The 15009-nt window shown below is 39.2% G+C and overlaps 2 protein-coding genes across 2 annotated transcripts; both read right to left on the reverse strand.

Annotated features, from left to right (window-relative positions):
* Nucleotides 1-442: 442 nt before the first annotated feature.
* On the reverse strand, nucleotides 443-3658 carry LOC110778610 (uncharacterized). Its single transcript, XM_021983153.2, has 5 exons — nucleotides 3200-3658; nucleotides 1975-2067; nucleotides 1759-1889; nucleotides 1485-1676; nucleotides 443-1197 (listed from the first exon to the last, which is right to left on the reverse strand). The coding sequence occupies exons 2-5, from the start codon at nucleotides 2048-2050 to the stop codon at nucleotides 850-852; spliced, it is 747 nt and encodes a 248-aa protein (XP_021838845.1). The 5' UTR covers nucleotides 2051-2067; nucleotides 3200-3658; the 3' UTR covers nucleotides 443-849.
* A 1448-nt stretch (nucleotides 3659-5106) lies between these two features.
* LOC110778611 (uncharacterized) lies at nucleotides 5107-5640 on the reverse strand. The gene has a single exon (XM_021983154.2). The coding sequence runs from the start codon at nucleotides 5638-5640 to the stop codon at nucleotides 5107-5109; it is 534 nt and encodes a 177-aa protein (XP_021838846.2).
* Nucleotides 5641-15009: the final 9369 nt, after the last annotated feature.

Genomic DNA, 15009 nt, shown 5'->3' on the forward strand with positions numbered 1-15009 from the left:
TTATCTCCCTTCTTGTTCCTTTTGTGCATGGATATTCTGTCGCGAACGCTACAACTAAGTAGCTTCGAATGCTAAAATCGCGGCGGAGTTTGAAATTGTGAAGTAGTTTCGAATCGCAGCGGAAGGTGAAATCGCGGAGGAGGAAAATCCCTTTTCGCCGCCGTTGTCCATGCCGGAGGAGGAAGAATACGTTTTGCAAGAGATTAGGGTTTTCTCTGGAAGGAGAGAGAAGTTTGGTTTCGCGAAAGGACGAAGAGGAAAAATGAGATGAAGGAGAGAGAAAAAAAAACCTCTTTATACTGCGCGTGATTTCACGCGCGCGTGGGGAAAGAGCCGGTCTGACGAGCGCGTGATGGTCAAGCCGCCTGACACACAAGTTTCTAGTGTTTTAATATATAATATAAACAGATAGATAGATATTTTTTAATTTTTCATTTTAAAATGTGAGTATAAAAATTTCGTACATCCTATTACGGAGTATTTATTTATCTAAAAGTATTTTCATATGAGTTGGAAAAAGCCAAAGATCAGTCCCTCAAGGCTCAATCCCACAAAGGCCTATTTCATTAGGGCACACACTGGGAAATTTAGTTTGCTTTGCGGAACGATCACTTTGGTTAGCGATTGGTATACTTTCTTATGCTGCTAGGACAAGCAAAAATAAGGTAACCCATGAGCAGACAGCCTAAGAATTGGAAATTGATACAAAGTCTAAGACAGATTATCAAGACCTCTTCAATAAGACAAAATGACATCCTAGATCAATTAGGAGTAGGACATCCGCCTTTGTTGTCTCGCAATAGCATACACTTACGTAAAGTGCATGCGAAGATATAAAAAAGTGATTTCTCACGTATCTGGCTTCCTCTTTGCCTGCTGTGCAAGTCTTACATCTCTTTCTCTCTCAAATTCCCGGTAATCTGCCCTACTTAGAAATGAGACCTTGTCTAAATATTGATTTGAACTCTTTTTGTAAGCATCTAATTCCTCCTCATAGTCTTTATTTTCCCCTTTGAATTCTCCCCAGTCCTTTTTGGTCTTGTCAAGAAGATTCAGCTTTGGCTTCTTCTTTATTTGTTCCAGAACAGAATCCACGGCAGATGATGGCCCTGCCCTTTCAGCTGCCTCTTTTGAACTCGGGTCAATTAGCTTCTTCACTTCAATCTCTTCACCAGCAAAGTCTCGAACCTCAGTCACCTGTAACAGAACAATAACTTCACAACTTAACCCTACCATGCTACCAACAGTCTCTTATCATTCAATAAACTCATGGTCCAGAGGTTCTCAACAGTCAGGAATCAGGATAGAGGATATAAGACTTCGGAGAAAAAAGCAGTTAATTTCAAGCATGAAGAGCAAGTAGATTCATCTCTCTCCATGAAAAAAATAAGAGCCAGAAGATTACATAAAAAAAACAAAAAAGAAAAAAGATACATAAACTAGGAACACGAGGAAAACAAAGAATAATCCAATTATCAGTATACCTCAATTTTCCCCCTGTTCATTGCAGAGGCAGATGCAGTGGCAGCATCTCTGGCTGCTGCAAGGGCAGCAGCAGCAAGCTTCCTGGCCTCATCACTGGTTCCATTTTGTGCAGGAGAGGAGTTCTTCCCTTTCGTTGATGCCACAGTAGGTTTTGTTTTCTTTGATCCCAAACCCAATAATGACATCCAGTTCTGCAAAGAGGACCAAAATTATCAGGATATAAACACTTTTTCCCCTAAACATTTTAAGAGCAGCATTTCAAAAACACCATACATTGGAAGCCTTGTCCGTCTGCATAGTTTTAGTTCCCGTCGAACTACTTTTGTTCACAATGGAGTTCATAGTCTTCACAGAAACCCCTTTATTCATCTGCTGCCAAACAGCATCCACCCGAGCTTTGATTTCTAGCAAAATGATACAAGCTTATTAAGATCCCTAGCTAAAAATTAAAAAGCCTTTATGAGTAACAGTACAGGAACATGGTCTTACCATGGTCTTCAGACTGAACTTGTGAAGCAGAAACTGAAGCTGTTTCCTTTTTTGATTCAATTGGAATTCCTTCCATTTCCTGGATTACCTAAACTGCAATATATTGTTCAAATCATGACCCCAACGTTAACAACAAAAAATGTGCACACGGAAGTACAGCACTGCCCAAAAGGTTTGCATATGCGATTCAATTCTAGAATCAACGAAATGTTGATCGTTGGTGGAAGTTGTGCCTGACTAAAAAGCCACATTATTTAAAGACATGAAATGCATACAGTTTTGCTGAATAGAAACACATGACATACAAAGTTACCACCAATTCCTAGCTTCTTGTGTACCCCACCCCTTCCAAAGTTGTAAAAAACCAATAACAACAAAGCCCAGCAACCAACCGCATCATAACAGAAAGATAAAGCAAATATATTAAAATCTATGAATAAAATGCATGGTTGAGGTAGCAACCAAATTCAAGAGACAAAAAAGGAAGAGGAATGCAGTACATGACTCTTGAGTCTTGACAACACCATAGCTGTCTAATGGACACTAAAACAACACAACAGCAACAACAACAACAATTTACAACAATTTCAAAGCCTTATCATATAAACCAAGAGAGCTGTAGAGAGCTGTAGAGCTCTGCACAAGGCTTATGACCACGCATAGCCGAAATTGAGAGATCAACTAACTTGCTAAGCCTTCAAAACAAAAAGGAAATCCTCCAAGAAAACAAATGAATTCCTAAATTTTTCACATTACCTTCATGATGCGGTCAATAATTATACATAAATACCTATGAAAAGTTGTAACCTCCCTCACGGTGCAAACTTTTCTTTTATGGAAAATGTTGGACGTAGATGTCGTTCATACATGCTAAACTCAACTAAATAGTACGGAGTAGCTAAAACCGGACCGTTGATCGTTTTATACGAAGGGACAAGGCCCTTAAAACTCACACCATTGCACAACACAACCAGGTCTGTCCCCGAGCCAGCTCAGGAGGGAGAAAAGGATAATATATAATTATGAGTGGGTGTCGACTGATTACTTGATTAGACATAAAACAACACCTAAACAAAGCCAGCAAAAATCAAACAATTTGAAACATCGGATTCACATAGCAAAAATCCATCATCCACACATGAAACTTAAGAATAATTGGATCTGTAAATACAAATAAAATCCAAAACAATCGATTACAAAATAGATAAGCGGAAAAAGTACATACCCGAGAATAGTAGCGGCGGTGGAGGAGAGGTGGTTGAAAGAGGCCCCACCGATTAGCGGTGGTTATACGAGTAGATGATGGTGGTTTTGTTGTAGGAGAGTAGTTAGGGTTTTAAGAGGAGGACGAAGATGCAGAATTGCAGAGCAGCTGCGAGTTGGAGTTTGAGGAGAGAGAAAATTCATTTTGCTTACTTTTTTTTCTTTTTTTCTTCAGAAATTAATTCTTTCTTTTTCCTTAAAAAAATTGAATTTATTCTTTCCGCAAAATTTAGATTACAAATCACCCGTCAAAAAAATAAAATTCACAATATTAATCAAAATAAAAAAATAATTTTATTACAACAAACTTTTATTGGCTACATAAGACTCTCCCGCAAATGGTTGAATAACTAGAATGATAGAAAAACAGTTTCAATTTTTTCAAAAGAGTTGAGCATGACACTGTATATACTATACTCCATCATCCTGCCATGTCTAAATTGGCTTTTCTTTGGTGGACAACTTGGTACATCCGTAATAATGTCACCTTTAGAGAACAAAGTTTCACCTTTCCCCAAAGCGTGGAACTTGTTAAGAAAATTTCCAATGACTGGAAGATAGCCAAAATTTCCGATTTTTCCTCCCTTACAGTTTCTTTTTCAGTTACAAATGAAGTTTCTAAGGAGCTTAGTTCTTCTCCACTTTATGCTTGTTGGTCTCCACCGAATCTTCCTAACCAATACTCCCTCCGTATTTATTTAAGAGATACACTTGGTCGGGCACGAGTATTAAGAAAAAGAATTGAATGAAATAAAGTAATTAAACAAGTGGGGTTGGGTTGATATTTTAATAGGTAAAACAAGTGGGGACCATGACATTTTAGGGAGTGGGGGTGGGATGTAGCTCTAAAATTATTTGTTTAATAGGGTGGTGGGACATAAAATGTATTAGATAGATTATTTAATTAGATGGTGGGGTTGACATGTTACTAAAAATGGCAAGTGTATCTCTTAAATAAATACGGCCGGAAAAGGCAAGTGTATCCCTTAAATAAATACGGAGGGAGTACAAGCTAAATTTTGATGGCTCCAAACTTGCTAATGGTAGTTTGGCTTTGGGATTTGTCATTAGAAATTCCAACAGTGATCTATGTCTTGCGGGTTCCAAGTTTGTGGGCTATCATGGCGACGTCCTCCAGTCGGAAGCGTTGGCTCTTCGGGAAGGAATTAAAGGAGCGTTATTTCTCGGGATCACCCATATTATCATTGAAGGTGACAATTTGTGCGTCATTCCCTTGGGCAATTTCCTCCATCATACATGATGCGGAAATGGACCTTCGTTCCTTTACTTCTGTCTCCATCAACCATTGTTACCGTGAAGCAAATCGGGCGGCAGATTTTATGGCCAATCATGGCCGCTCTTCTCCGACAATGTCTTCTTGGTTCACTCCTTGTAACAATGAGTTCTCTCATATCATCCGAAAGGATGCTTTAAGTTATTCTTTTGTTAGAGAATAGCCTAGTTTTTTTCCCTTATATAAAAAAAAAAAAAATACTCCATCACCCGCCTAAGCAAAGCAGTGGTCTACTACTCGGATTTGGATACGATCTTGGAGGATATCCTATCTTTAAGTAATGTTTTTGATTTTATTTCCTGGAATCATGTCAAAAGAGATGGGAATTATGTTGCCCTTCATCTTGCTCGTTTAATGCCCTTTGGAGTTGAACAAATATGGGAAAATCATTATCCCAGTGAGATCTCTTCGTATGTATTAATGGATAATTTTTTTTTTTTTTGGCAAGCAAGTTAAGATTTCATTAATCAAAACACCAATTACAACAGGGAAGGGAGAGTGGCCAACAGAGCAAACTAGCCAACCAACCTAAGGCTAAGAGCACTTAGCCAAAAGACCCTAGACAAACAGCCACATTACAACTTCTGGAACCAGTCCACATCTCTGCTTTGAACTTTCCTACCAATAAGATTCTGAATCCTACACTTTACATCTGATTGAACAACTTTGACAAGGTTTTGCACAGTGGGCACCTGAAACTTCCAAATCACAACATTCCTAGCTTTCCAAACATGATACACTAATGCAACAGTATTAGTGTAAGCAACAGCTCTTCTGAATTCAGTACCTGCAGATCTCTGCAGCCATTTGAAGAGTGGTCCAATCCCATCCCTGCAGTGGGAGAAACCAAGCCATTTCATGACCTCAGTGCCACCCTTGTGGCTAAGCACACATTTGAAGAAAAGATGCTCCATAGTTTCTGGACTAGAACCACAAATTGGACATATGCAATCATCAACTACTCCAAATTTCTGTAATCTTGTTCTGGTTTTTAACTTATCTTGAGTAGCTAGCCACAGGATGAACCTATATTTAGGAGTAGAAAGTCTGTTCCAAACATACCTGTGCCATTGAACATTGTCTCTCTGTCTAAGATGGAGTTGGTACATCTCCTAAATAGAGTATTTGGGAGAAGTAAGCCAGTGGGGAGAATTCTGAGAGAACAAATCTTTAACTTGACAGATGAATTTCACCACCCAACTAGCAGAAGCAGTGGGAGTGAACAGAACCCATGGTTTATCTTTAATATAGAGGGAATGAATCCACTTGACCCACAAGTTGTCCTTTTTATGAGCAATTGCCCATGCCAACTTACCCACAGCAGCCTGGTTCCATAACAAGAGGTTCCTAAAGCCTAAACCACCTTGCTTCTTTGGCCAACACAACTGATCCCATGCTACTGCACCTGGTCTGCAGTCATCAAAGTTACCATTGAAGGAAATAATGCCCTTGGTCCAAGTATGCATTCTATGTTAAGTCTAATAAATGCGGTTCAGTATTAATTAACAAGTTAATAATTCATTGAGATCAAGTGAGCTGAATGCCTAGCTAGAGGCCGCTTCAGTTCAAGTGGAATTAATGATATTAATCCACAGCTTACTCTTGACTGAACCCGTAGGGTCACACAAATAGTACGTAAACGGATCAAGTATTTAATGGCATTAAATACTCCATCTATGGATATTCGGAATCGACGGATCTTGGTTTCAGTGGGAGCTGAGATCGTCACAGGCAAGAAATGAATACTCCGAAAACGATGATATTGCCGGAAACGGAAATATGGATCGTATCGGAAATATAAATATTATCCAAGTCGTAGATGTTGCCGGAAACGGAAACATGGTACGTATCGGAAAATATTATCGGAAATGGAAATATTGCCGGAATCGGAAATATTGCCGGAAACGGAAATATTGCCAGAATCGGAAATATTATCGGAATCGGAAAATAATTCCGGAAACGGAAATATTAAATATTTGTTCGAAACGGAAATTGATTCCGGAATCGGAAATGTTAAATATTGTTCGTATCGGAAATGAATTCCGCAACCGGGAATTTAATCGGAAGCGTATCGTACGAATAAGCATCGGACGAGGCCTGCCGGACGAGGGCCCAACACGAAGCCAGGCCATCGCCCAGCAAGCCACACGCATCCAACAACACGCCAATGCCTCGACCAGGCCCAGCGCAAGGCCAGTCCCAGCCAAGGCTGGCGCGCGCGCACAAATGGGTTGCGGGCAGTGGGCATGTGCGCCGTGCGCACAGCGTGGGCCGCAAGGCTTGCGCATGGGCGTGCGATGCTCGTGCGGTGCGTGTGTACGTGCTATACGAATCCTAAAGCTATTGGAATTCGTGCATAGATTAAATCCTAATCCTAAAAGATTAAATTAATTATTTAGAGTTTTAATAGGATTCTAATTAATTAATTAGTATTCTAACAGGATTCGAAATCCTTTCCAAGGTTCTATAAATATATGCCTAGGGTCATAAATTTATATACAAGTTTTCAAGTATTCAAAACTAGGATTTTTAAGCAGAAAAATCTGCCATAACTCTTGCCTATTTAGCCGAAAATAAGTAGTACCTTAAGGGCGATTCTAGTTGGTCAATCTTAAGGCGGATCCGGACGTGCTGTGGACTATCTACGGAGAGACGACACTTGGAGTCCTAAAGACTTGTTCTTGTTCGGTTCGGGCGCAGCTAGGGAAGGCACGCAACAAAGAGTATGCATCTAAACTATGCTAAATGATTATGTGTAAATAATATGTTTTCCTGGCTTTATGATTTTTCCGCATGATTTATGAATTGTCATATGTATCATAACCTAACAGTGGTATCACGAGCCTCTTATTATTTTCATAATCTAAATTGCATGAACATGGTTAAATATTACAAATTTGCAAGAATTAAAAGGGGTGATTAATTTTCGTAATTGTTAATTAATTGCAAATTGCGTTTATTTAATTATACGTACGCAGTTTTTCGGCAGTTTCTTCGTTACTCATCCAAATCGAGTTATTTTTATGTCAATTCCGCATGTAAAAATCATTCTAAAATTTTGACAAAAATAAAATATTTTTCTGCCGAACCCAGAATTCTCAAATTCGAAGCCTAACTATGACTTTTCGAAGGTTTTAGTTTTTCGAATGCAAAATTTCGTAAATTTAAGATGTTAAATTAAATATTTGCGATTCTTGTTGATAAATCTTGAATTTTTGATTGACCTACTGTATATGTTTAACAAGTTTGAATGCCTAGCCTTGTTAATTATGCAATCTAATTTGTAATTATGATTAATTTGTTGAAAATTGGAATAATTTAGAATTAATTTGATTTTCATAATTAGTAATAATTTAATTAGATACCTATGATTAAAAACCACCATAAAAATTGTAAATTTATGTTAAATTTTAAATTTTTATGACTTAGACTTGAATCCATGTTAATCGGAAATCAATTGAATAATAAATTTTCGATTTTTCGCCCTAAAATTATGAAATTAATATTATTTATTAATTTTTCATTAATTTTGAATATAAATTTTAAATTTTTATGCGATTTGCTCATATAACTTGCACGCACAAAGCAATGGACGCTACGTGTTACCCTTAAGGGGTGTTGTATAGTGCGGGCATGTGACGACGAGCAAGGGAGCTCGTCGCCCATGCGGTACGAATGCAATGAGCAAGGCCATGGTGCACGAGCACAAGGCAGCAGCCCTGCCTTGTGTCGTGGGCTGTGTGCAATGGGCGAATGGGCGAAGGCGAGAGCAAGGTAAGAGCAGTCGCGTGTGGGCAGCAAGCGAACTGCGCCACAGCGTGCACTGCCTCGCGCAAGCGTGCGGAGCTTCGCGCGCAGCGAGCGTAAGCTCGCGTGCCACGAGTGTTGCGCCAAGCATCGATCGCTCGCGCGCTGCGAGCGCTTGTTGTGCGTGCGACGAGCGCTGCGCCCAGCGATGGCGTGCGAGCGCTTGTTGTGCGTGCGACGAGCGCTGCGCCCAGCGATGGCGTGCGAGTGCTTGTTGCGCGTGCGACGAGCGCTGCGCCCAGCGATGGCGTGCGAGTGCGTGTTGCGACGTGCGACGAGCGCAGCGCCCAGCGATGGGCTGCGGCAGCATGCTCGTGCGTCGAGCGCTGGCGCGCGCAGCGAGCACCATGCGTGATGCCTTGCGATGATTAAGCAGCAGCAATGCGACACAGCTCATGGGCTGCGCGCACATGGCCAGCGATGGCTGTGTGCGTGTGGCCCATGGGCGTGCGATGCGTGAGGTTGTTGCGTTGCGATTAGATCGTTTTGAAATTTTAATTTGAAATTTTCAGTTTACGTAATTTTAATTAATTTTAAAATTGATAATTTAAATTATTTTCTTGGATTTTAATTTTGAATATTGTAATTATAATAAATTTTATTTATTCTAATTATTTTACTAAAATAAAATCATGAATTAATTTAAATACGACTGAAATTAAATTAAACATTTGGATTCAATTATAAATTTTAATTTTAAATTTTAAATAAATTTTAATTAAATTTGTATGTTTCCGGTTAGACTAGAAATACATTTTTATGTTTAAAATTAGTAAAGCATATGAATTTATTGGTTTAAGTGGGAGCACTTGAAGGAAATAATGCCCTTGGTCCAAGTATGCATTCTATGTTAAGTCTAATAAATGCGGTTCAGTATTAATTAACAAGTTAATAATTCAGTGAGATCAAGTGAGCTGAATGCCTAGCTAGAGGCCGCTTCAGTTCAAGTGGAATTAATGATATTAATCCACAGCTTACTCTTGACTGAACCCGTAGGGTCACACAAATAGTACGTAAACGGATCAAGTATTTAATGGCATTAAATACTCCATCTATGAATATTCGGAACCGACGGATCTTGGTTTCAGTGGGAGCTAAGATCGTCACAGGCAAGAAATGAATACTCCGGAAACGATGATATTGCCGGAAACGGAAATATGGATCGTATCGGAAATATAAATATTATCCAAGTCGTAGATGTTGCCGGAAACGGAAACATGGTACGTATCGGAAAATATTATCGGAAATGGAAATATTGCCAGAATCGGAAATATTGCCGGAAACGGAAATATTGTCAGAATCGGAAATATTACCGGAATCGGAAAATAATTCCGGAAACGGAAATATTAAATATTTGTTCGAAACGGAAATTAATTCCGGAATCGGAAATATTAAATATTGTTCGTATCGGAAATGAATTCCGGAATCGGAAAATTTAATCGGAAGCGCATCGTACGAATAAGCATCGGACGAGGCCTGCCGGACGAGGCCCAGCACGAAGCCAGGCCATCGCCCAGCAAGCCAAGCGCGCCGCACAAACAGCCACGCCAGGCCCAGCGCAAGGCCAGGCCCAGCAGGCTGCGCAGCGCGCACAGCACGCGCAGCGCGCAGCGCGCGCGGGCGCTACGTGGGCTGCTGCTCGCGCGCACGCATGGGGCCCATCGTGGCAGCCGTGCGTGTGTGTGCAAGTGTTTGTGTTCGTGCACGTTTCCTAAAACATGCAGAGTTCGGTTAATGATTAAATTCCTAATTCTATTTGATAAATTAATTAAAATTAGAGTTCTTGTAGGATTCTAGGTTTAATTAATTTGTATCTGAATAGGATTTCGATTCCCTTTCCATACCCCTATAAATATGAGGCTAGGGCTCACAATTTATAACAAGTTTCAAAAGTATTCAAAAGTGAGTTTTTTTGAGAGAAAATTAAAACACACATCTTGCTCATAAAAGTGCCGAAATTTTCTAGTACCTTAAGGGCGATTCTAGTTGGTCAATCTTAAGGCGGATCCGGACGTGCTGTGGACTATCTACGGAGGGACGACACTTGGAGTCCTAAAGACTTGTTCTTGTTCGGTTCGGGCGCAGCTAGGGAGGGCACGCAACAAAGAGTATGCATCTAAATTATGCTATATGATTATGTGTAAATAATATGTTGTCCTGGGTTAATGGTTGTTTCCGCATGATCTATGTAATGTCATATGTATCATAACCTAACAGTGGTATCACGAGCCCCTTATTATTTTCATAATCTAAATTGCATGAACATGGTTAAATATTACAAATTTGCAAGAATTAAAAGGGGTGATTAATTTTCGTAATTGTTAATTAATTGCAAATTGCGTTTATTTAATTATACGTACGCAGTTTTTCGGCAGTTTCTTCGTTACTCATCCGAATTGAGTGATTTTTGTGTCAATTCCGCATGTAAAAGGCATTTTAAAATTTTGACAAAAATAATTTTTTTCTGCCGAACCCAGAATTCTCAAATTCGAAGCCTAACTATGACTTTTCGAAGGTTTTAGTTTTTCGAATGCAAAATTTCGTAAATTTAAGATGTTAAATTAAATATTTGCGATTCTTGTTGATAAATCTTGAATTTTTGATTGACCTACTGCATATGTTTAACAAGTTTGAATTCCTAGTCTTGTTAATTATGCAATCTAATTTGTAATTATGATTAATTTGTTGAAAATTAGAATAATTTAGAATTAATTTGATTTTCATAATTAATTGTAATTTAATTAGAAACCTATGATTAAAAACCACCATAAAAATTGTAAATTTATGATAAATTTTAAATTTTTATGACCTAGACTTGAATCCATAACAATCGGAAATCAATTGGATAATAAATTTTCGATTTTTTCGCCCTAAAATTATGAAATTAATATTATTTATTAATTTGTCATTAATTTTAAATATAAATTTTAAATTTTTATGCGATTCGTTCATAAAACTTGCACGCACAAAGCAATGGACGCTTCGTGTTACCCTTAAGGGGTGTTGTATAATGCGGGCATGCGACGACGAGCAAGGGAGCTCGTCGCCCGTGCGGCACGAATGCAATGAGCAAGGGCGTAGTGCACGAGCACAAGGCAGCAGCCCTGCCTTGTGTCGTGTGCCACGAGCAATGGACGAATGGGCATGGGCGAAGGGCGAGCCAAGGCAGTCGCGTGTGGGCAGCAAGCGAGCTGCGCCACAACGCGCGCTGCCTCGCACAAGAGCGCGCAGCCTCGCGCGCAGCGAGCGCAAGCTCGCGTGCCACGAGCGCTGCGCCCAGCATTGCTCGCGCGCACAGCGAGCGATGTCGCCCGCCCAGCGAGCGATGTCGCGCGCCCAGCGAGCGATGGCTCGCGCGCCCAGCGAGCGATGTCGCGCGCCCAGCGAGCGATGTCGCGCCCGCGCTGCGAGCGATAGCTCGCGTGCGATGAGCGCTGGCGCGCGCAGCGAGCACCAATGCGTGCGGAGGCTTGTGATGGGGATGCAGCAGCTATGCGACGAGCGCATGGGCTGCGCGCACATGGCCAGCAATGGCTGTGTGCGTGCGGCCCATGGGCGTGCAATGCGTAGGGTGTTTTGCGTTACGATTAGATCGTTTTGAATGTTTAATTTGAAAATTTCAGTTCACGTAATTTTAATTAATTTTAAAATTAATAATTTAAATTATTTTCTTGGATTTTAATTTTGAATATTGTAATTATAATAAATTTTATTTATTCTAATTATTTTACTAAAATTAAAATCATGAATTAATTTAAATACGACTGAAATTAAATTAAACTTTTGGATTCAACTATAAATTGATATGAGATTTAAATTTTAATTAAATTTGTATGTTTCCGGTTGGACTAGAAATACATTTTTATGTTTAAAATTAGTAAAGCATATGAATTTATTGGTTTCAGTGGGAGCGTATTTTAGTCATAAACTCTTGATTAGGTCTACAAATCCTTAAGGTTAAAACAACTTGATTAGAATTAATAAGGACTGAATAATTGGTAGATTATTGGTGCCCTTGATTAATTGCTGCAAATGTTTACGTGATGCATAATGTGTTTTACTAACCAGCTATGTGGGACATTCATGATAATGAATGGGTGAATGGTATATATATATATATTGTATATGTACTGTTTTGCAGGTTATGAAGTGACTAGTATGGCCCAAATAGGATAGAAAATATGGTCTGCGTACCATTAATTTGAATGTAATTGGTCTAAAGTACCAAAGTTGTTTTTCAATTCAAATATGGTCTGCGAACCATCAAATAGTTGTAATTAGTTATAGCTTATCCTATTTGAAGAAAATGGTGCCTCCCACGGAGATTTTCAAGACGGACTTTGAAGTCAAAGCTTCAAGATGAAGTCGGGCCATACTAGATCACATTTATCTTATCCATGCTTTAAGTTATTTATTGTTTTAAATATGTCTTAAAATGCATGAGATCAAAAGCTTGATTATGTTGCATGATTAAGGATTTTAGTTCACTTAAAATCTAACCAACATAGTAAGAGCCTTAAGTTCCAAACTTAAAAATTGAGTTAAAAGGTGCCATGCCAAAATATACACTTGCTTGGATATCCTTTACATCAATCTAGTAATAGTTTTCGCTCAGCGAGGTGTTAATTATTGGTCCTAAAGGGGCAAGGTACACAAATAATTGTGAGTACATGTTAGTTTTGGTGAAACTCAACGATATAAGTAAGGAGTCCTTTTATGTCGTGGCAAATTCGATAGGTTTACCTAATAAGTTCTTAGACGTACCTATCAACCAAGAATAGTTTCTAGACTATTAGCAAAAGGCTTTTGCTTACCTAAGATGTTCTAGGATTAAGTCGACAAACTGTGCTTAGTTCTTCAATGATTTTAGGATCTTGGAATCATTTTATTCACACCTGCCGGAACACATAATTTGAATAAAATGCTTAATAAACATTGAATTATGCATGTATGCTAGAATTTAAGTTTATTAAGAGAAACTGTGAATGGTTATTTATTTGTTTATTCTTTTCAATTGTAGTTTTAATATGGCAAACAACAATCAAAACATCATCATGGGTTCTGAGCTTATGGTCAAGCTGAACCTGACAAATTTTCTTGAATGGGAAGCTAAGCTAGTTGAAATAGTCAAACTCAATGGACTTGAGTATGTACTGTCACATCCCATGCCAAGCTACTATGCCAGAGACATGACCCCTGAGAGATTTTACGCCTGGGATGCGGATCTCAAAAAGGTTATGAGTCTCATGCTGAACAATATCCCTGATGATTGGGCTAAAAGGTTTGTAGCCTATGAACCTTTTACGCTCATCAAGAATCTGAGGGATATCTGTCGTGGAAGTACGGAGGACAGGGACCTGAACGTCCATGAGTTGATTGAATCAATGTCTGGTCTAAAGGTTAGTTCTCCCAACAGGTGTTATAGGATGGAGGTCCAAGAAACACATGTTCAGCTCCTTCGCACTAAACAGAGGGTAGGCGTCCCACTGAGGTTCCATGTGGATCTTATGTGTTCATATTTTGATCGCCTAAGTCTACTAGGAACACCAATAAGCGAAAGGATGGCAGTCTCTGTCTTGCTCAATTCACTACACAGTGGGTTTGGTCGCTTCAAGCAACTATACCTAAGTGAACCAAGAGAAGAAACAGTTGCAGAATTTATTCACCTTGTCAGAAAGGCTGAAATAGTACTGGACTGTGAAGCCAAAGATTTACTCAAGGCTAGAAAAAGACCATTCAAGAAAGGTGGAAAGTCCAAGGGCAATGCTAAATCAAAGCAGGACAAGTCCACATCAAGCTGTCTTTATTGTGATGGAATAGGCCATTACAAAAGAGAATGTCCAAAGCTAAAGGAAGATCAGAAGAACGGAACAGTCGTTCCATCTTCAGGTATTTTCGTTATAGACTGTATACTTGCTAATTCAACTTCTTGGGTATTAGATACAGGTTGTGGCTCACACTTATGTTCCAATCCACAGGGACTAAGAAGAAGTAGAAAGTTAAGCAAGGGTGAAGTCGACCTACGAGTGGGAAATGGAGCAGGGATTGCTGCATTAGCCGTAGGAACTTACTATTTGTCGTTGCCCTCCGGGCTAGTTTTGGAACTGGAAGAATGTTTCCATGTTCCAAGTCTTACTAAAAATATCATTTCAGTTTCTTGCTTAGATGCTAAGGGATTTTCCTTTATAATAAAAGACAATAGTTGTTCGTTTTATTTTAAAGAGATGTTTTATGGATCTGCTAGATTAGTCAATGGACTTTATTTATTAGATCACGACAAACAAGTATATAACATAAATACCAAAAAGGCCAAAAAGGATGATTCAGATCTCACCTATCTGTGGCATTGTCGATTAGGCCATATAAACTTGAAACGCTTAGAAAGACTTCAAAAGGAAGGAATTCTAGAGCCATTTGACTTAGAGGATTATGGTAAATGCGAATCATGTTTACTTGGCAAAATGACAAAGCAACCTTTCTCTAAAGTTGGAGAAAGAGCAAATGAACTATTGGGTTTAATCCATACAGATGTATGTGGACCAATGAGTACAAATGCTAGAGGTGGTTTCAGCTACTTTATCACTTTCACTGATGACTTCAGTAGGTATGGTTATGTCTACCTAATGAAGCATAAGTCTGAATCCTTTGACAAATTCAAGGAATTTCAGAGT

Source organism: Spinacia oleracea, chromosome 1, assembly GCF_020520425.1.
Source record: "Spinacia oleracea cultivar Varoflay chromosome 1, BTI_SOV_V1, whole genome shotgun sequence".
NCBI lineage: Eukaryota > Viridiplantae > Streptophyta > Magnoliopsida > Caryophyllales > Amaranthaceae > Spinacia > Spinacia oleracea.

Bases quoted from the DNA above. Each gene is read 5' to 3' on its own strand.
- LOC110778610 (XM_021983153.2), bottom strand. From the start codon at position 2,050: ATGGAAGGAATTCCAATTGAATCAAAAAAGGAAACAGCTTCAGTTTCT. The intron at 1,890-1,974 runs GTAAGACCATGT...TCATTTTGCTAG, and splicing joins AGTTCAGTCTGAAGACCATG to AAATCAAAGCTCGGGTGGAT. The intron at 1,677-1,758 runs GTATGGTGTTTT...TCCTCTTTGCAG, and splicing joins AGACGGACAAGGCTTCCAAT to AACTGGATGTCATTATTGGG.
- LOC110778611 (XM_021983154.2), bottom strand. From the start codon at position 5,640: ATGTACCAACTCCATCTTAGACAGAGAGACAATGTTCAATGGCACAGG.